Source organism: Nothobranchius furzeri, chromosome 4, assembly GCF_043380555.1.
Source record: "Nothobranchius furzeri strain GRZ-AD chromosome 4, NfurGRZ-RIMD1, whole genome shotgun sequence".
Lineage (NCBI taxonomy): Eukaryota > Metazoa > Chordata > Actinopteri > Cyprinodontiformes > Nothobranchiidae > Nothobranchius > Nothobranchius furzeri.
In genome coordinates, this window is record NC_091744.1 from 58,460,741 (window position 1) to 58,483,630 (window position 22,890).

General features: G+C 40.9%; 1 protein-coding gene across 4 annotated transcripts; it reads left to right on the forward strand.

Annotated features, from left to right (window-relative positions):
* The first annotated feature begins 1,554 nt into the window (after positions 1 to 1,554).
* On the forward strand, positions 1,555 to 13,015 carry parvg (parvin, gamma). Of its 4 annotated transcripts, none has more exons than XM_015963974.3 (13): positions 1,555 to 1,744; positions 2,395 to 2,507; positions 4,724 to 4,788; positions 5,230 to 5,332; positions 5,456 to 5,599; positions 7,833 to 7,948; positions 8,049 to 8,104; positions 8,176 to 8,210; positions 8,314 to 8,375; positions 9,364 to 9,432; positions 9,506 to 9,607; positions 10,235 to 10,307; positions 12,310 to 13,015. In XM_015963974.3, the coding sequence occupies exons 2-13, from the start codon at positions 2,444 to 2,446 to the stop codon at positions 12,399 to 12,401; spliced, it is 981 nt and encodes a 326-aa protein (XP_015819460.1). In that variant the 5' UTR covers positions 1,555 to 1,744; positions 2,395 to 2,443; the 3' UTR covers positions 12,402 to 13,015. The 4 variants fall into 4 exon arrangements, with proteins under 4 accessions (XP_015819460.1, XP_015819463.1, XP_015819462.1 ...); XM_015963977.3 differs by having other exon boundaries at positions 9,506 to 9,589; XM_015963976.3 differs by having other exon boundaries at positions 8,179 to 8,210.
* Positions 13,016 to 22,890: the final 9,875 nt, after the last annotated feature.

The window sequence follows — 22,890 nt, forward strand, 5'->3', positions numbered from 1 at the left end:
CCTTGGTAGTAGTGAGGCAGCATAATGAATCATAGAGGGATGTGAACAAGGAGTGGACAGCAGAGAGGGGGGACAAGAGCAGGGAGGGTCCTAGTCTAGAAGATGTTCTCTGAAGAGCTGGGTCTTCAAGAGTTTCTTTAAAACTGACAAGGATGCCCCTATAATGACATTTACTTTGAAATTAGAAAGTCCCCAACAAAGTTCAAATGTAATTTTAATAATCAAAATCAATAAACACCATTAGTTCCTCATGTCGTCTTTGTTACATTTAGCTCATGCTATACTGATTTCTGTTTTTATCCAATTTTAGAGTCTCATACATTCACACACACACACACACACACACACACACACACACACACACACACACACACACACACACACACACACACACACACACACACACACACACACACACACACACACACACACACACACACACACACACACACACACACACACACACACACACACACACACACACACACACCACAGCTGTTGATTAGATGCAGCAAAAACCATCTTTGAATACTTCTCATTGAAAAGCTGAACAAAAGCAGGCCCAACAGCTGGCCCTGTTGTGTGCAGCTCTAAGTGCATTGTGTTGTCACTATCTCAGGAGGCTCTGAGGCTCTTTACGTTGACCAGCCTCTCAGATAGGTCTCCAAGGAGGCGTGGCCCTCTCTCTGTGGTACTGAAGCATGCCCGGCCCAGCAGGGCAGCCTGGGGATCCACTAAGATGCACGGCTGCACGTCTGCTCATGCATTTTAAAAACCACACTGAATAATTAAGAGAATGGATGAGTTAATCTAGACTTTAAGATAGCACCGAATGGCTCAGCTGTGCACATTTTCCCCTCATCCCTCCTATCAAGAAATAAATGCCTCGAATCAAACGGAATGAGAATTTGATGCGATCCCTTACGAGTGCGATAGGTAAAATTTGCTTTGGCTTTTGAGAGAGATTGCCTTTGGAACAGCCAATTCCTACAATTTGGTTTGGATAAAGGAATCATGGATTTATTTTGGGCATTTATTTTCTTGCCTCATACCTTTGTTGCCATGGTAACCTTCCTCATCCCCTAAATTGCCCCTTCGCTGCTTTATATATTTATTTTTTCTTTTCCACAACAAAACCAGCTCGGATATTCATTTAGGTCCATCTCGTTCTGACTTTCATTATTTCATTTTTTGTGTGTCTTTTGATACCGGACGGAGAAAGCTGGAGTCCAGATGTCTGCAAACTGAGCCAACCAATCGCAGACGGAGACGTGCGAGCCGAGCGTGAGTGCTTCAGAACTCCGAGTGTCACGCTTCTTCCAGCCTTCCTGAGGTGTAGATTTCCAAACAATACATCTGTACCCAGGAGTCCTCCCTGCTCACGCACTTGCCTTTATTAAAGTCTTGAATACAAACCGTGACAGTGGACATAAACTCCCTCATCAGTAAACACTCTGCTGCAACGCCTGCACCAAGAAGAGGAAGTGCTTCTTCTTTTTCTATGCCACATCCTCTTGTTCTGTTGTCTCTGACCCTTATTTCCTTTCCAACCACAGTTTAAAGCAGGGTGCGAGTCGGGCCTGCTGCACTGATAGATCTCATTAAAGCCTCCATTCAGATTTTAGAGCAGCCGTCAGCTTTTTATGTCACAGTTTTGACATTTTGTGGCGTTTGACGTCTAAAAGGGAATTTGGATCGGCGGAGGCCTCCTGACTCTGCTGCGGTTGCTCTCCGTGAGCTGAAGGTAAGCTGATTCAAAAAGTCGTTTTGTTCACGACCTTGTTTGAAAGTTACTGTCAACCTCGGGAAATGGAAGCCACACAAACATAAAACACACGGGGCAATGAAAAGCTGCTCGCTGAGGCTTCCCTCTCCTCCAGATCCAGGAAACAACAGCTTGACACGCTCTGTGTCATGTCTGTTTTGTCAGCGTACGCGACTTTATGTGTTTGCCGTGCTTCCTCTCAAACCATAAAGTTCAAAAACGTTCTGAGGGAGAGATAAAGTCATGCAATTCTGCAGAGGCCGACCAGAACGGCTGTGCGTGTGGCTGACAAACACAAAAAGATAGCGAGAGAGAACTTGCCCTTCTTTCTAAGTGTTTTTAAAGTTTTTGAGCAGATGAATGTAATTTTGAGCTCCTCTGGTTTTAATGATCTGGTCAAAACAAAAGTTTGGTTCAGAACACGTCAGAAATGTGTTGCTTGTATACATAAATGGAAGAAAGCAACGTGAGCTGTCAATACAGTCAGCGTCTTAGACTGCTGGTCAGCAAACTGTCGAGCTGACTGAGAGGCTTCCTGCCACTTGATAGGAAGTGTTTCTTTATTCAGCTGCTGTTTGAACTAAAGCACTTCCTCTGAAGGTTTTTCAACACAGCTGACTCTTCTGCAGATTTCACCACCCGGCCACAGACGTTTCTGTGTCTCTGAGAGCAGCAGGGATGGAGGCCAGTATTTTTGAATACCACAAACAGGAGGATCCTGTGGACGTAGAGTCTTTTCAGGGTATGTGCACATTTAAGAGTGATAGATATCTCCATAACTCAGTACCTGTCATATGTCACTGTAAACATTTCACCTGGTCATTTAGGTGAGTGACACTCATTACCTCATTATTTAGTGGAGACACTAACCTTTCCCTAACCTTTATTTAAACTGATTAAAACTGGAAATAAATTTAAATCTAGAGCTATTTTCAAAGTAAAGCTTCTAAAGCACAGATGTCTGATCGCTGGGTCCCGGGCTCGGCCGGCTAGGGGGTAGGAGGCTGCGGGCGGGCCTGTGGGCTTGCTGCTGAGATCTCCTGGGGCTCTGCCGGCTGCTGGTTGTGGCCCCCCGGGGCGATCCTCTGTGCCTCTCGAGGGGGGCGGGGGCCTTTCTGGTTGCAGTCTCCTTGGGGTTCCTGTGTTCTGGGGCAGCGCCTGGATCTGTGGGACTTGGAGGCCACCCCCCCCCACCCCCCACGCATCTTTGGGGGCAGATCTGTGGTCCCTCACACTCTCTATTGGACGCTCCTATAGAGAAACCTTACATAAACAGGCGCGTGTACACACACAGGTGCTCACATGGTGCTCTCAAAAGTATGGGCTTGGGCACGTTCAACACAAGTCTTAAGGCTGTCGTTGCCACTAAATGCACTGTGATTTATTATCATGTGATTGTTCAGTTAAACAATGTTGATTTTATATTTCACCATCACGTTGACGCAGTGATAGCTTGCTCCTGATGTATTGTTGTGTGTCCCATTTTTTTCTTCTATTCTTTCTCTTTCTGCAGGTCTAGAAGCAGACTCTTGTTAATTATTGTTTATTTTTGTGGACCCCCCCTTCCCCCCTTCTCCCCACCCTTTGTCTTTTCCTTTCTCTTTCACCTCTGACTTCGTGTCTGGTCGGAATTATAAAGCATTCCAAAACAATAACAATAAAGTTTTAAGTATCAGGCGTGACATTAAAAGCAGACGCTTTGATGCTCCACCTGAGAGTAAATCTGTAAGGCTTGTCACCAGCATTCAGACATCAATTCTGTTTGCTTCACAGCCAGACAGGACACGGTAAAAAAAAAAAACCTTTTATTTTGAAATTTCACATTCAAACTGCAAAAGGATAATTTTCAGTTTTTCTTTTTCTGCCAGCTGATGATAGCCCAAAACCAGTAACAGGACAGATTTCTTCAAATTCCTGCTCCATCAAATCCTGTACTTCTGCCCTCTAGTGGCAGATCTGACAACTGCAGCTGGAAAGGGCCAATTTTATTGCATTTTGAAAAGATACAAATTAAATAAAAGATAAGATTGATGCAAAACATGCAGAGGTGTAAAACACATTAAAAATATTGTGCAGAAAGCGGCATCTGTTTTTTTTCATTCATAAGGTAAATTTCCCTGTTTTAAAAGCTGTGTGTTGAAGTCTGCTTCACCTTAACACACTGATGGTCCAGCCAGGGGGCAGCAACGTATACACCCTTCCTTCAGTTCAGCAGGATGCTGAGTGACAGGAGAGGGTGGCCAATGGTGTCTTCTTGTCTCATGGTGCCTCTGGAGAATCCCTTTGCACAGCTTTACAATACAAGGGCCTTATTGACAACCCACCCAGTAGAGTCATCTCTCTGTTGTTATGGATTCACCACCTCCATGTGTAAAGTCAAGTAGATTACTTTTGAGTTGCTCCCTCATCAGGATTTTTAGCAGCTGTTGGACCTTTCCCACAATGTCTGGGATGTTTGAACTCAATTGGAGTCTCGTGTCCATGTGTACACCCTGGAAGATGAAATTGTTCACCTGATTCCCTGTTGATGCAGATGGGCTTGGTTGGACTTACTTCTCCTGAAGTCCATCTTAGCCATTATTTCTGATTATCATTTCAGGTTGTCTGGCTTTAAGGGGGCTTAATAATTATCCCGAAAGCCTTTAATGTCCCAGACCATAAGTACATTACAGACCTGTTAACTTTCTTGGGCTTAGCTTTTAACAACCATAATACGATGGTTCCAGTTAGAGTTTGTAAAAAGGGAAGCTAGACCTTCTCCTTTGGTGCCCTTAGTTATGGATCTTCTTGCATTAAATGTAATACTCAACAGATCAAACTCATCTCATTCTTGTTTGATGAACCTTTGAAAGTCATTAGGATTACATTTGTTTTGCTTGGTTGAATCAAACACATTTATTTTAATTACAAATTATAAAAAAGCTTTTTTCCAAAGCAGCCTTTTCCTGATTTCTACAGGAGAGAAAAGAAAAGTTATCCAACCAGCTTCTCTTAAAGACCCTAATCTGGATAAACTGAAGGAGGTAGGAAATAATTTATACTTTTATTGTGTTTAATTCTGCCTTTTTTTTAATATTCATGACATGTCAGACTCCATTAAATAGTTCCTCTGGTGTTTTTATTAAATCTATGCGTCCGTGCATGTGCATGTGCGTGTGCATGTGCGGCATGGAGCTCTGATGTGGCAGAGAGGGGGAAGGATCAGTGAAATTTTAATGAACATAATTTTTAGAAGTGATGGGAGACGGATCATATATTGTCAGAGTGAGGAGTCTGCAGGATCATGTTTTAGAACATATCGATAAAAGGTCCAAGTGCTGGAAGTACCATCAGCTTGTCTTTTAGAATAGATAAAAAATAGGTTTCATGCTGACCTTTCATTAACAGATTTGTTCAAAGAAAAGCATTTGTATAAAGATGAAAGTGTTTGATGTTTCTGATTGTGATTAATCGTGTGCTGGGAGGCATTGGTTGATTGGATCAACAGGACGCTGAAACCAGAGCACATAGTGGTTCAGAGTGTGGAGGAGGACCTGTATGATGGACTGGTGCTTCATCACCTGCTGTGTGAGATAATACAACCTTTGATATCCTATTAATCACATTGTGCTTCTCAGTCAAAATCTAATTGAAATTAAGTCTTCTTAAAAAAAAGAAACATCATAAGTAATCAGTTTCTGTTTACTGCAGCCAGGTTTGCCAGCATTCACTTATCGCTGGAGGAAATAGCTCTGACCAGCTCGGCTCAGATCCGTAAGCTGGAAGTGATCCTGGAGGAGTTAAACAAAAGGCTGGGACTGCAGGACAGCAGTCCCATCAAATGGAATGTCAAACGTGAGTCATGCATCTGACTGGGATACAACCACAGAGCAACAAGTGAACAAATGTTCCCTTCTGGCACCAGCCTCACAGTACAACAGGCTCTGGTGATAATCAGAGACAGCCATCAAAGCTGATACCAACTGTGAGGAACTGTAGACGTGAGATAACGTTTTCCAGCATCATGAGGCTCTGATGTAATCGCCCATTAGTGCCATGTCTATTGGTGCAAAAGTCAAAAATATGAATTGGTAAGCAGATGGTTTCCTGTCAGCAATAATCTGAAGTTTCTGTCAAGAATGATGTGACCTTTGGATCACAGCCTGAAAGAGCAGACAATGCATGCAGAACAACTTGATCACACTTTTCTCAGTTTTTGAATTCACTTGACTTAAAACCACTGGAAGATCTGGAGTTTACAGGAGACTTTTACATGCATTTAGAGGGATGAATGCATTCAATCTGATTTATTAAAAACTGTTTGCTGTTGACACCAACACATCTCATGAAAGCAAACTCCCCTCAACAGAAACTACAAACATTAAGTATTTTAAGCTAAGTAGAGTATGGTTACACAGCTTTGTTTGTTGTGGATTCATATGGGAAGTCTAAATACGGATTACATTGGTGAGAAACCTGACAGGCATTTAGACACCGTGTCATTGCTCCATGAGAAAAGGTGAGGTTCACAGAGAGGCTGTGTAATACCTGTTATTTTTAAATCACGACCAGTTAATCTGAGTTTATGCACGTAGAATGTGAAAATAGTCTTTTACACCTTATTTCCTGCTTTAGCCGCCAAAAGAAAATAGATGAGGAAACACTCAGGTCAGAAAAAGCCATACAGATCCATCTGACATAGTAAAATTAGCAATCATGGACTCAACCAACTTCTACTCCCTGAAACAGGAGCGCCAGAGCTTTTATCCAACAGAGATCAACTCACAAGGCATTCATTTACACCATAGAGACCCCTAACGTGACCACGATCTTTAAGACATAACTCAGAAGGTCCTCATACCTAAACGAAGTGCTATAACTTTGTCATTGTAACAGACATTGAGTTAAAATTTCCTATAACATTTGAAGATGAGAGTCTTTCATTACACACACTCAGAGTGCTAACAGATAAAGTGAGATGGTGTGTGCTACCCCATTAGGGAGTTCGCTCTACAGACCAGAGTTTGCTGTTCTCAGTCTGAGGATGTGCTCATCCAGTTCACTGGTTATCCTAAAATGATCACAGAGTGTGTATGGCTGAATGTCTCTGTGTGAGTCCTGTAATGGAGCGAGTGTTTCACACAGGGGCGGATTTAGGACTGAAAAAGATCCGGGGCTTAAGACACACGCGCACGCACACACACGTCACACACACTAGTCAACATCATATTTGTCTTGTACCACATAATTTTTAATCTGAAGCTACATGTTAAGCATTTTCAGGGCAGAGTATTGTTCCTGTTAGTGTTTAGTGTGAGATGATAGTAAATATTCCCTTTCTTTCTCCATCAACGTTACCTGATAAGCTAACTTTAGGCAAACCAGCAGCACAACAAATATTTTCAAATAAGACTCACAAACCTGAGTCAACACCAGTCTCATCAAAGCTGGGGTTCTGTCGTTGTACTTTTGGTCTAAAAAACGTCCTTATGTCCATCTTCACTCATGCGTTTCAGGCAGAGAGTGTAGAAGAAGCCGGCTGCTGAAGGGCTTCTTCTTCAGTGGTGGAGGCTCAGGCAGGCTGTATACAAACTACTGCCAGCTGCTCCCTCTCTGTTGGACTTTGGTACTGCATGTTACTTCCACGATTTAGATCTGGGGCTTTTCATGAAACATCCAGGGCTTCAGCCCAAGTAGCCGGGCCTAACGCCGCCCCTGGTTTCACACCTTTCTCTCAATGATGGCTGCTTCAGCTTCTTCCTGGTAACCCTGAACAGGATAAAGTGTGAGTAGAGACTGGATGGATGATCCGAATGAACTGTGTTAAAATTAAACCGACCCAAAGCTGCTGTGAGCCGCCTTCAGGCTGTGCTCACAGCACACAATGCAGCTGTAATGATTACAAAACATCAGTGCTCATTTACACTGTCGTAAAATGTTGATTTTATCAGACTGATTATGCATTTATACATCAGTTATGTAGTCAGGATGCTTGTTTGTGTTGTTCTGAGTTTTGTCACATCAGAGCGAGCTGACTTTTGCTTTTTCCTTTTTGCTCTTTTTGCATTCTCTCTTGTTTGCCTGTCAGTCATCCACAACAAAGACCTCCTGGCTACCATTCATCTGCTGGTTGCCATGGTGAAAGCTTTCCAGCCTGAACTAATTCTGCCACCGAACGTGAAGGTGGAAGTTGTTGCTGTGGAAGTGAGTCAGAGCTCAGGCTGTGGCACCTTCTCCTGCTTCAGATCAGCCGTCAACACGTGAGATTTCATCATAGAGATGGTTAACTTACATTCTCACCTAGGTCGGCAAAAATGGAATCAAATCAGAAGTGCAGACTGAGATTCTGACAGAAGACAGGTGAGCTGATTTCTTCTTGTATGCGATTCTGTGAATGTAATAAAAGTTACACTTTCTGTGCTTCTCTGCAGCAGCACAGCCTCGGACTCTTCCGTCAGCGCAGAAGGTAAGTGAGAGCGGTCAGAGGCTGAGCTGATGTGACATCTTGAATGTCATCCAAACACGATTACAGCCCTCCAACACATTTTTCTTGCTGTCTCGTCACCCAGGGGTGGATCCCATCGAACAGCTGCTGAAGCTGGAGGCTAACAAGGTCAACACAGTGAAGAAGGTAGATAAAGGACAGGAGACATGCTGAGGTGTTTAAGGTGCCGACGCTCTCATCTCCACTGGGGGAAGATCTGGAAACTTTGAAAAATAAACTCTTGCTGCCTTGTTCTCAGCACCTTAGTGTTCAACAGAACAAAACTTACAGCGTTAATAAAAATGTCATCAATTAGACCATCTTGTCTTATTTTGGACATGTTGAGGTTTTTTTCATTGGAGCCAATGTAAAGACCAGTAATAAAAGACAACATTCTGCTGTGCCCAGACTGTCTTTAGAGGCAGGGCTGCTTAGGTGACACCATGTCTCTGGATAGGTTAAAAAAGCAAGGCAAATATCTGTTTTTGAGCATTTTTTTCCTTCATTAGGTCCAATTGTTAATAATTAAACTGACAGTTTTATCAGACAGTCAAAGTGTAAAAGAATATGTTATTTGTGTCATTTCTAAATAGTTTTTAAGTTTTATACAGTGAATCGTTGTTTGGTGCTGCCACAGATCAATTTTAATTAAGAAACTTTAGTTTATAAATATGTTTAAAACAAATTGGGATGTTTTTATAGACCTACAGACGTGGCAGCTCACTTTTTAAAAATTACTTTCAATTCAAAAGGTCAGAAGGCCTCCTTTAAATGAACAAAAGCCATTCATTTGAGAAAATGCTTGAATGCTTGGCAGGTTTTGCTGCAAAGAAACTCGCTGAAAGAATTGAATTTGCAGAGAAGTAGACAGTTTTCTTGCAGCATGATGTCTGACTGCTGCTCTTGTGACTCGTGCTGAAGGTTCGGTCACCAGGCTTTGCACACAAATGCTTTTTGTCTCTTGGGTTAAACTGCAGTGACTTCACCTGGCTTTTAATGCATTTACTAATAAATTATCACTTTAGCCAAGATGGTCTTCCTGTTAGAGTTTGTTTAAGCAACCTCTTGATGTGGCTTTGTAGACTAAAAACAAATGAGTGTTTCCGTCATCCTAACCTGATGGTTCAATATCCAGGCCCTCCTACATTTTGTCAACCAGAACCTGGCAACCCTGGGTCTGCAGGTGGCTGACATGGACAAACAGGTATACTCAATGTTGACTCAGCGTTTAGCTCCTTAATGGACACGTCCCAAAGTTCTGTCTGTTTTTTCTCCAGTTGGCTGATGGAGTTATTCTTTTGCTGCTGATTGGTCAGCTGGAGGGCTTCTTCATCCCCCTCTTCAGCTTCCATCTGACTCCGGTCAGCGACTCTGAGATGGTACCACACGGCTCCATGATCAGTTGACTCAATTTTATTATTTTTTATCCATCACATATCAATGTGTCTAGGAAAATGCCATTTTTGATCAACTTGCTTATTTTTTGTTGCATCTAAATGTAATTTTTTATCTAACTCATAAATAATAACAATTAAATGTTATTATATAATTAAATAATAATGTGCCTTTTACGAACAATTAAACGATGGAACGTTGCCATCATAGGAGGGGATTCATTATCCATAGCACCACGTCTCGCTTATATCTTTGATCTTAATTGGCTTGAGGCAACAAGATAGGTCTATGAAAGCAACGCCTCTTTCATCTCAGTGATGAGTTCATGGATGAATTACCAAACGGACAGCGTGACATGTAACATGTTCCTTCTTCACGTATGAGCGAGGACATTTCTCCAATTTCTATAGGATGGTTGTAATTTTATAGAAACACAAGCATCAAAATCAGCAGATTATTATGTGGTGACAAAAAAACTGAGCATTAATAATCCCAATTTATATAATTCCTTATTAAAGTAAGAAAAAATCACCTAGTTTATGATTATTCATGTTAATTCTGTGTACACATTTAAACAGCTTGAAGGGGACAAACATGTTATTTTACTTCAGATTCAGAATGTGGCCTTAGCCTTGGAGCTCCTGGATGATATGGGCCTGCAGCTGTCCAATATTGACCCACAAGGTGAGTTAAAACATTTATTTAGGTCGTCTAATGGAGTGTGCGTGTGTGTGTGTGTGTGTGTGTGTGGGGGGGGGGGGTCAAGGGTTTGGAAGTGTTTTAGAGGGAAGGACTGAATTGTTCGCAGTATATGAACGAGCGTGATTTGTGAGTCAGTCACTGCAGATGATCGTCTCGGTCATCATTATTCATTTTGATTGGAGCAGAGGCGAGATGGGGCGGGCTCAAGGGGACACCGCCACTCTGGTGGCTGATGTTAACTGTAGGGTAAAACTTGACCTCATGGTTACATCCACAGTCAAGTGTTTGACTGATAGAAGGCATCAGGTTATCCGTCCTTGGCGTTCTGCGATGGCTTCCTCTAAGGAACCACAAAGAGGTTAAGGTCCTATATTTTTGTATTTCAATTGCTTGCAGAGACAGCTCCACCATACCTGTCAGCTCTTCTGGAGAAGTATGCTCCTTCTAGAGTCCTTTGCTTTGCTGATTGTTGATGGTACCTAGATCCAAGCGTAAATGTCGAGGGGATTGAGCTTTTCCCAAAATTGTGGAACCACCTCCTTATTGATGTCAGAAAATCTACCTCGCTTGGAAGTTTTAAAGCCAGACCGTCTATATGTGGATTAAAGGGCTGTTCTTGTTGTTTGGGGTGCAGATCGAGAGAATGTGGTGGATCTTAATGTTATAACAGTATACTGGTTTAACACCTCACTATTGTGATGTTCCTAATCAATGCATGTTTTGTATTTTACAACAATTCTCTTTTTGTCCTTTACCGTCTGTATCTGCTTGTATTTATCATGCTCAGCACATTGGGCTGGCTTGACTGGTGGCAGGAAGGCTCTATAAATAAAGGAAATGGAATGAATGCAGGTTATCACACGTGTTTTGGTCAGTTCCAACTTTCAAATACCATTTTACACTTTATTTATAACCAATTAGTAAAACACACTTCCTCTTTAATAAGATTAAATCATATGGTTGAAGTATAGTAGGATTAGCCATTTAGCTTGTTAGTTTTGTCAGACCTTAACTCTGCACATGAACGTTTTACAGCCATCTTCATCGGGTAATGTGTTACTTTTTCATAAAGCTTCCACAGAACGTCTCTTAGAACAGTCCAATGATCCGCCGCAGTATTTAGATTAAAGTTCATCGTGAAAATACTACTTGAAACAGATTTTTTGTCAGAGAGATTGCCATTGTTACACTTGCGGTCTAAAGGAATATTTTAGACTGGATGCGACTAAATTTCTCTACACTATGTGACCTAGAAGATTATCATGTAATAGAAGAGTCAAATTAACAAGTAATGGTTTCAGTTTGAATCAGAAAGTACTTTATGATCACGTTGTAGAATATAGGAAATAGAGCATTGTTTACTACAGAAATAGAGGAGTGAAGTAAAGTGAGTGAATGACGTGTGTGTAAATCAGTCAGTAGGAAGTGAATGAGCATCCCCTCTCAGTGGATCTGTTATTGACGAGATGAGCTCCTGTCTGAGCTTCTGCTTCCTCTTACATCCACTGACTTCCCCACATTATGGCCCATGGGCCTTATGCAGCATCCCATGATTCCTGTCTAAGTCCTCAGCATGATAGCTGATCATGTAAAGACCAGATCACCCAATCTCAGCCCAGGGAGGAAGTTAATTTCATCTCAACTTTTAGTGTCTTTTTAATTAAGGATATAATTGTTGTGATGGTGAGAGGAAATCCAGCACTCGGGGTCTCAAACAGGAGCATGCTGTGTGCAATAATTAGATTAGCAAGTGGTGGAGTCAATCTTTATGCCACATTCGCTCCCTCGGTGCAGCCCCACAGCAGCATGCAAACTTGGTGGAAGCTCATTTCACCAAAGGACATATTGATTAAGTTTTCATTTTTATTTATCTTTCTGATCTTTTGACCTAAATGGATATTTTGTGGGAGCAGTAATTGGTTGATGTTAAAAGTGTCTTCATGCTGCTGCTTGTGTCATTTGTCTCCTGTGGATGTTGTTACAGACATCGTCTCTCAGGACACCACCGCTACCTTGAAGGTCCTTTACGCTTTGTTCAAGAAGCACAAAAGGCAAATGAGAGAGGATCCTGTCTGAAGAGAGGCTGTGACTGGAAATGCAAACAAGCCAATATGAAGTTTTTAGCCTGTCAGCAAAATAAGGTGGGGATCTATGTAAATTCCAGTTGTAAAAACGAAAGTAGTTCCAGGTTCCCTTGTAATAATGAATCATGCCTTGTTAGAAAATAAAATCATGCAATCCTTTTTAAATCAGTTTGTAATGCACCAGAAAACTGTAATCTTAGTAGCATAGTTTGGTAGTGAAAACCTAACCAACTAAAATCGTGATGTCATCATTTACCAGCATGCAATTTCCTAGCAAGCCACGGCTTGATTTAAAATGTCCACTCATTCACTAACTCACAAGTTTCACTTTTTTCACTACATGTGACCCTAAACTCAACTTATACTTGTTGCACTGCATCTGTAGAGACAGGCCACACTGTGACCTGAGCCAAAAGTGCTAATGTCTGCAGCTCATCATAAAGTCATTTCAGATCAGTTACAATTAATAACTCTAAGCAATAAAGATTCTCATCTCTTTCTCTGTCTAAGCTGTAGGACATGAGATAAAAACTGTGAAATGAGTTCAAAACAGTTGTTGCTAAGATAAAATTTTAAAGATAGTAAAGATCAAAAAGTAAAATGCAAGTTGCATTTCAATCCTTGTCTCTTTTCTAACAGCTGTGTTATATAACTGTATTCAATAACCTGTTGTGGATTATATTCATTTAGAATTGTTGAACACTGAAGGTTGCTATACAATTGCAGCTGCGAGTCCACCTATGCGCCAGAGAATACGTTACATAAAGAAGTGTAATGATTCGTCACAAATATGTATAATCTAGTGTAGCGACATGAATGACCTCATATTTGTGACCCAAAGGTCACACTTTCCCAGCTGGGTCGAGACGTAACTTTTGTTCCACAGATTACCCATCACAGGAGACGACAGTCTGCTAAACACCATCTTCTATCTGTCTGCTGCTGCTGTTCTGTCCCAAGATGAAGGACACTTCAAGATTTTAAAATAATAATTTAATAAACTGTTTTACTGTTTATTACATTCATATAATAATCATCATAAATAATCATCATGGTTCAGTATAAATGTATTTAATTACTGAAATGGCTCATTATTCATTGGGTTAATAATAATTATTATTTATGATAATCAGTAATGTGTGATCATTAACCAGAAGGTCATTGGCATGTGTACACCTTATGCAGGACTGAAACCAGGGTAAAAGTTAACCTCCTCACATGTCTTTACTCCATAACAACGAGCTTTCTCACGCTGAGAGGGCGTGTTCTGAGGTTTTGTTAAAACCAAATCTCTCGCAGCTGAAGTTCAGTTCTTGAACCCACCAGAGGACGAGGGACGGCCGCCCAAGCCTCTACTATGCTGTTCTGTCATGCCGATAGAATTGCTCCGAATAAACGTACCTGTAACCAGCTGACACAAAAACTCGTTCAGAGTTATTGATTTTGAGACGCAAATAGATTCATCAGTTGTTGTGACCCACGGAGACATCTCAGGATCGATTTGAGCCGCACCGAGGTCTCTCTACCAACCTCGTGCCCGGAGGGAACCATCTCCACCTGACATCTCAGATCCACGGAGGGTCTCCTGAACTGGGTGAGGTAGACATTGTCCGACAGATGGTGTCTGTATGCTGTTCTCTCTAAGAACCCATAAGTTAGCAGCAAAACAACGTTTCTCCACCCAGAACGCTTTCTCTCTCTGAAGGAAATCTTCTGAGATTCATTCACGCATCCAAACCTCACATTTCATTTTAGTTTTCCATCCAGACACAGGTTTGCTTTTAATAACAAGTTTAATATCAAGCTGTTACAAATTGTCATTTTCAAATTGTCATCTTTAAAAGTGTTAGTAATGAATTCTTAACTTTCTAAACCTGACTCTTCTTTGAAATGAAACACAGAATGGTTATGTTTGGTTATTGAATAAGCAAAGATTGCTTTAAGCTTCTGATTCAATAAATAAACTTTTGCTAAAATTTAATTATCTTAAATTAAAAATTAATCTTTGGATTAAATATAGACCAAGCCCGTTAGTGTATGAACTTCTATCGATTATATTAATATCCTAGATATTTATATGTGATAGAAGCTTCATTTGCTAACTTACCTGATCTTCATCAGAATCTAACAAAGCTGATAGCAAACAGCGTTAATTCTAGTACGTAGATGTGCCCACGCTACGTAATGTTCAGTGCTATAAAGACTAATGGTGGTAATTTAGTTTTTTGTAAAAACCAGCTAAGTAAAGTCGTCCATCACCTCAGATTCAGCTGTTTTATTCAGGTGGATCCTGTCTGTGTTTATTTATGAGACACCAAACAGAAACCTTGGTGCGCAACTATGAATCAAGTAGTGTTTGAAATGCAAAACATGGAGTTGTGGACTCTTTAGTGAATGAGATGTAGTTAAGTGAATTAAGGTGTGAAGATTTCAAACACAGCCTATGATCTTATTAGCATAATTAATCACCAAATCTCTATATTTGGACATTTTTTATTGTTACTTTACTAGCTTTACTAGGGTCTGAATGGTAGCACAGTTGGTTTCACTGTTGCCTTGCAGAATGTTGCCAGTTTGAGTTTTGCACATAAAAGGTTATGCGTGGAGCCAAAAAGTTAAAAACTATATCTTATGGTTTATGCGTGTAAGCACGTCGTGCTGGTCTCACATTGAGGCACCAGGACCAAAAGCATCTCAGTCCAAGGTTGTGTTTGTGGCAGCAGCTGCAGCAGCAAATTGCTTTAGCACAAGTTTATCAGAGAACTGAAAGTGAAAGGTGTTCTGTTATGGCTCTGCACACCTGAATGAGCCGCTGATGGGAAAACATGACTGTAGCAGCTGATGCAAGTCACTACATGCAAATGCAACTGCAGTGATGTGTGCACTCAGATAATGGCTAAGATCTGAGATTCCATGTGACAAATGAAAAACTAAGCCAAGTTTGCCAATCAAACTAATTAAAGCTGAACAGTAGTCCCAACAGCACTTTCTAATTATTCCTTACAGTTTTCCTGATGAAACTTCTAAATGTTTTATTATGGAGTGCTAAATCCAAATAAAGCACTTTAGCTCCTGTACAACCTGCCAGAACATCTCTATGGTTGTATTTTTGTATTTTGTTGTATTTGAGTTGTTTTCACAACGGAACTCTCTAGAAATTGTTATATGGCTCTATTTTCACCTATACGGAAGAAAGAAGGTGAAATTATAAAATAATTCCCGATTTCTACCCAGCTTTGAGTGCTTTTAAATTGCACATCCATGAGAAAGTATATCTTCAAATACCATATTTCTTTGTTGTTTCTCTTGTCGCTGAAGCTCAGTAAAGTTTATGTCTCTGGTAAATTCAACTGGAAATCTTCTGAATACTATATCCTACTTTATTTTCCATTTAGTCTAAAAATAATAGAAATCTTCACTTTCATTGTTACTGTACAACTCCCCATGTCTTTGTTGCCTCTCAATAAAAACCATGAATATCTGGCTCTGCTTCTTGCTGCTGATACTTTGTGAATCTTTATCTGTTTTTCACTGAACTGCCAGAATATTTACTGTAACAACCGTTATTATGTGCAACAACTATCAAACTCACAGTTCAACACTTTTTCAATTCAAAGTTACTTCTTTAAATCCTTTTTGTGTGATATCGTTTGTGTAATACTTCTATTTTACTTTACTCACTTGTGCTGTTGCAATACCGCAATTTCTCCACTGAGGGACTAGTAAAGGTATTCTTGTTCTTATTCTTAAACTGTCAAAACAAACAGTACGTCACAAAGAAGAAGCAGATTTGGGAGAAAGGAAGTGTTAAACAACATTTTAAAATCCCCAAAAAGATGCTGAATATACAGGGATATGTTAAATAGAGATGTCAGGGACCGGTATGTGGACATATTCAGCGTTAAACACGGTTCGGTACCATTTGAAAGACCCAAGACTGGAGCACCAACAACTTGTTGCTGCCGCAGCTCTGCATAGCAGACATTTTCATCTATCTTGTTAGTGGTGTGAGCGAATGTAAATGTCCGGATGAGAGGTTAATGTTTCATTTGCTGTTTTTAGTAAAACAATCAAAATGGTCATCCCATAGAAGCTTAGCAGAAGTTGTGTTGTGATTCAGTACGGCCGCATATACCGGTGTGTGTGTGTGTGTGTGTGTGTGTGTGTGTGTGTGTGTGTGTGTGTGTGTGTGTGTGTGTGTGTGTGTGTGTGTGTGTGTGCGTGTCGCAGCCGAAGGAAATAAATAAGGTATAGAAAAACATACACTATCCGTAACTTACCAGAATGAAAATACTCTGGAAGGTGGTGTTTGATTGCCTAGCTGCGAGCCGATGAGGCTTTGTTATGCTAGATACTCAGTCTCTGTGGTTTAGCCTCCATGCAGGAAAACAATGCACAGTTAGCCTGTTTTCCACCTTTTTTCTTGGCGATCAAGTGTTGCACCCCACAACACAGCAATGTTTTACGTTGGTATGCGTAATCTAACCGAACAAATCAAATCAAGCTGCAAGAACGAGACTGAATGTGCTGTTGTCTGGAGTAACAAGTAAGGACTTGGAGGGTTCCAACCAAGCCCCCACAATGCGGGTCTGAATTTGAGGCCAACGCGGAAGTGAAATAAATTGCAGTTCCACCCTCATCCGCTGGGGGCTGGTGTCAGAAGCGAGCAAATCCTCATTGACTCCCATGTTAAAAATACAATTTTCACAGCAGAAATAAACATGTTTACAGCCTGGTACCAAAACATGTTTTTTAAGGTTTAATTGATCTAGTTTACACTCATGACAACTCTGAGGGGGGTGCATTTTTTTGTCACTCTTCTGTTTAAGTGTATTAAATGCTTAAAATTCTGTATAATTAATGAGCATCAGACCCACGTGACCACAGAGCTAGCTCCGGGGAAAGGCCTTAGTAGCCTCAGTCTGAGCCTCGGTCTTGCCTGAAAACTGTTCCGCGATTTTTAGTCTCTGAACTTAGACCAGTAGTTGTAGTGTTTGTGTATTCTTTTTTGGATATTATTTGTGCAATTTTTGGACCAAATGACTTGCTGTGGTATTAATTGCACTAATAGAGCATCCAAGGAGTCTCCACTTCATTTTTTTCGGTAAGTAAAATAATATTTATGTATTTTTGGTCACATTTGCACTAGCTGAGCTTATCAAAGTAGCATGCTAACCACCATTTTAACATGTACTGTTTAACCATGAAATTTAAATGTAGTAGGGTAAAATTACACACACACACACACACACACACACACACACACACACACACACACACACACACACACACACACACACACATATATATATATACCGTATATATATATAGCCATATATATATATATATATATATGTGTGTGTGTGTGTGTGTGTGTGTGTGTATATATGTACATGTATATATATATATATATATATATATATATATATATATATACATGTACATATATATATATACATGTACAGTGGTGTGAAAAACTATTTGTCCCCTTCCTTATTTCTTATTCTTTTACATGTTTGTCACACAAAATGCTTCTGATCATCAAACACATTTAACCATTAGTCAAAGATAACACAAGTAAACACAAAATGCAGTTTTGAAATGATGGTTTTTATTATTTAGGGAGAGAACAAAATCCAAACCTACATTGCCCTGTGTGATAATGTAATGTGATAAATGAAGCCATAACACTGCTGACAAACCTCCTGGCCTTCTCAATTTTAGCAGGTTTTACACCTGCCCTCCAGCTACACCTTTGGGTGATGGAGGACATGATGATCATCATATGAGGGTGTAGAAGGTGAAGCCGGTGCAGGTCCTCCTTCATCATGTTGACCAGCTTCAGACTGCTGACCACCCCCATGTCATTGCCGCCACAGTGGATGAGAAGGACATCAGGAGCTGCTCTTCCTCGCAGGGAGTGGAAAAGAAGGGGAGAAGGTCTTTCCACCTCAGTCCGCCTCAACCAAACCAGGAGACACAGACGTCAGAGAGGCCAAGGTTGTCTCCGAGGGTCTCTGCCGCTCTCTGGGCACCACGCCTCACGTAGCTGTCTCCAATGATCCAAATGGCTATGAAGAAAAAAACAGGTTTGGCCTAGCTGTTTAAAGTACAAAACCATACATGAAGTGGTCAAGACAGGTAGTTGGTACTTACACTTGCTGCTTTGTGTAGCTGATGTTGGAGACACACAGGCTGCCATGGTGACCTTTTAACAGATCTAAGAATAAAATGTAATAAAAGAATGAAACTTAAAAACTCCAGACCACATTTCAAAACTCCAGACCACATTTCATGATTGCTAATCAGCTATGGTTGATTTATTGTTTGGATCACAGTGAGTTACACTAATTCTAATATATTTTTATTTCTATTATACATACATACTTTTTAATTTTTATTTTCACATGACTTATCAGGCTCTCTTGTTCTGATTCTCATGATAATTTTGTTTCTTCCAGTAAGTTATCTTGTGCTTAATTCAATTCAATTCAAAAATACTTTATTAATCCCAGAGGGAAATTGATTGCTGTAGTAGCTCAGAATAATATTAATAATCAAGTCATCAAAGAGTTATTGTATATTACAATGGCTGTTGGCAGGAAGGATCTCCAGTAGCGGTCAGTGTTGCAGTGAAACTGAAGAAGCCTCTGACTGAAGACACTCTTCCGTTGTCGGACAGTCTTGTGAAGAGAATGCTCAGGGTTGTCCATAATTCTCTTGATTCTCTGGAGAATCCGTCTTTGCATTATCTCCTCCAGTGGTTCCACAGTCGTCCCCAGAGCAGAACCAGCCTTTTTTATTAGGCTGTTGAGCCTTTTCAGGTCCCTGCTTCTGATGCTGCTACCCCAACAGAAGATGGCTGAAGAGATTACACTCTCAACATAGGCGGAGATCCTGGGGGGGGGGGGGGGGGGGGGGGGGGGGACGACGCGTCCCCCCCTCACACAAAGTTGTCCCCCCCACAAAAGTTATTGTAAATGTATAAATGCTATCAGTAAACCTGTATTTTCTTCTAAAACCACAACGTAAAAGTTAGTCTGCAAATACAAAACAATGTGTTTTTAATTGTTGAGAGATTATAGTCCCCCCCTCTCCCCCAATTCCTCAAGTTGGTACGGTCGGTCCACACGCGCTGTTTCCAATGGGCGGGGCTGCCGGCTCTACCCCGCTCACAGCTTCACAGCAGCCCGCAGGCTCACAGGAAGTGGGAATCAAAAAGCCAGCGGTTTCCAGCAGTAAGTGAATAATCACACGCTTGTTCTACAAACTTAAATATGTATGTCAAATGTGGTCATAAATGTCAAACATAGACATCGATTATCTTTAGATTTTGATCACCGGTCGGAGATCCCTTTATGACAGACCACCACCACCACAGTAAAAAAAAAAAAAGTTGTCACTTCATGTTCTCTGGTCATTCCAGGATTATTCCACTATTATTATTCCATTCACTAAGGTGATCAAAAGTTCCTTTTTCTGGACACGTACGCTTTCACGGTCTTCCCCTGGAATCTGCTGAGCGTTTATAGATCGATGAAAATGTCCGTGTTTCATCCTATTTAGCAGATGAATATGGTAGAATCAAAACTAACTGGTCCGATGTCTGGAAAACCACAGCGTTTAACCGCTCTTATCCCGTCTTCCCCAGGCTCTGCAGTTGTTTACAATATGTCAAAGTGCAGGTGCACCGTGCAGCTTAGGGATGAACTGGTTGCAGCAAATGTGTGGTGGAGGCACATTGCTCAAAGCTCTCAGTGTAAAACATAGAGCCAAAGATCCCGTTGGCCACACAGACCCAAAAACACTATGAAAACTGAGAAAAGTGAGAGATCGATTAAACTGAAAGATAAACTATAGAGTATGTATATGTTTAGTGTATTTGTAAAGTAAATGTTTTTAATTTTTATTATTAAAATGAAACAAATATTTCAAGAATATATTTTTAGATTTTGTGTATCTTTTCGTTCAGTAGGACTTAGATAAAGTTATTAAATATTACAGAGTTATTTTCTAATAGCCTACAAACATTTCTATGATTTATTAAAGAGATTTCAGTCATTTTGATACGTGACTTGTGAAAGCTGATTTGAAGTTTGTTATTTTTTCTAGCCATATTTAGAAGGAAATTTTCAAATATTAAAATCAATATGGAACTATTTGGATTTTAGTAGCTTTCATGTTATGTGATTTAATAAAATTTTAATTTGACATTTATGTTCTCTCTCTTTGTTGTGAAAAAGTTAGATATGTTTTAGTACTTAAAATTAATGCTTTGCATCCGTCCACACGTGTAGCTGTTGGTCAGCTAATAGCCATGTCATTTCAGGACATGTTGCTTCAACTATTAATGATCAACTTTTAAATCTTTATTCTGAATTGCTTATTCCGTTTTAGGCCAGTCTTGTTATTGAAATGAAAACAAAAAGAAAGGATGCTTATGGAGATGTACAAAATTGGCAAGATATTATTGTTGAGCAATATCCTCCATCTCCGTTCTAATGACAATGTCCCATCTGTGTGTGTATTGCTGTCCAACAGTCAGCAGACCAGGTCAGTTGAAATGGCAGAGAAATTAAAAACGGCAGCCATCAGGTCGATTTTTAATGCTCCAGAATGTCAAGTAAGTAGAAACTTGCATTTTGATAAAGACATCTGTAAGAAAGAAATTAAATGCCTATGAAATTGTTTCTAAGTGGTTTCATTAGGCAAAGTCCAGTCACTTGAGCACAGGCAGCCAGAACCTGTCAGACACAGGCACAGAGTCACAGGTCAGTCTCTTATAAGGACATACAGTGTTGTATGTAGAGAGCATTTTTTTTCATGTACCCCCAAAAATTACTCTGAAGTTTTACTGTTTATTGTCCCCCTCCAAAATTGAAATGGGATTTCCGCCCTTGACTCTCAACAACAGCCTTGTAGAAGATCTGCAGCATCTTGCTACAGACATTGAAGGACCTAAGCGTCCTCAAGAAGTGCAGTCTGCTGTGCCCCTTCTTGTAAACGGCTTGGCTGTTCTTTCTCCAGTCCAGTCTGTTGTCCAGGTGGACTCCAAGGTATTTGTATTCCTCAACCACCTCCACTTCTTCTCCCATGATGGAAACAGTGTTTGACTCCACCCTGTTTCTTCTGAAGTCTAAAATCATCTCCTTTGTTTTGTTCACGTTCAAGGTCAGATGATTGTTTCCACACCATGCCACAAAGCACTCCACCAGCTCTCTGTACTCAGCTTCCTGTTCATCTCTGATACACCCGACGACTGCAGAGTCATCTGAGTATTTCTGTAGATGACAGGTCTCTGATTTGTACTGGAAGTCTGAGGTGTACAGGGTGAAAAGGAATGGTGAGAGTACAGTCCCCTGTGGTGCTCCAATGTTACTGATCGCCTGGTTTGATGTGCAGTTCTTCAGCCTCACTAACTGTGGTCTGTTTGTCAGGTAGTCTTTAATCCAGGCGATAGTTGAGGCCCCCATGTTGTGTCCACATACTGTTGCATGTGTTCTGTAGATGCATTTACTAGAAGCGCTAGAGGGCGCTAGTAAGTACGTTGTGGTTGTTGTGGTAAAAAAAAGAGAAGTGAAGAAGAGAGAAATAAAGCGGGAGTTATCTCCGGTCCTCTGTTCCTACTTACGTGTGTGTGTAATGCTTGCTGGATTAGAGGCACACAACAAGTGGCGACGAGAATAGTGGTGATTCAGTTATGGCTCTGCTCTCTTTGCAACCCCCGGCTGTGTTCCTGGACTGTCCGGGCGAACCGAAAATTCTATTTGCTGCATGGAAAAGGTTGTTCGACAACTACTTGCTTGCTATCGGGGGTGATGACTTTGCTACGGAGAGGAAAAGGGCCCTGCTCATTCACTGCTTGGGAACGGAGGGACAACGAATCTACAGCGCCTTACCACTCGCTACGGATGATTACGAGGGATCCGTAAAGGCTTTGGAAACATACTTTCATCCTAAAGTCAATGTTGTCGCCGAGAGATACCGTTTCAGGCAACGAGCCCAAGCTGTAGGTGAGTCTACAGATCATTACGTTGCAGCACTGCGTGAGCTCGTGAAACAATGTGCATTCGGGGCTATGGAGAATGAAATGTTGCGGGATCAGCTTGTAGAGAAGACTAATAATGCTCGTATACGTGAAAGACTGCTAATGGAGGAGGATTTGACGCTCGATCGAGCTTTGGAAATTGCCAGGCGCACCGAGGCTGCAATAGCTGATGCAAAGGCCATTGCTGTTGGTGAAACAAAGCCTGTTGCCGCTGTTCAAGTACAAAAGAAGATGCGCAAACCAAAATACAAAGCAGCTAAAAAAACGGATACAGCTCCGACGTGCTACCGTTGTGGCTCAGCGGATCACAAAGCCAATGATAAATCTTGCCCCGCAAAAGACTGCAAATGTAATACATGTGGGAAAATCGGACATTTTTCTAGAGTGTGTAAATCTACTCATAAGCCTGTTAATGACGTGACTGTGCCTGAAA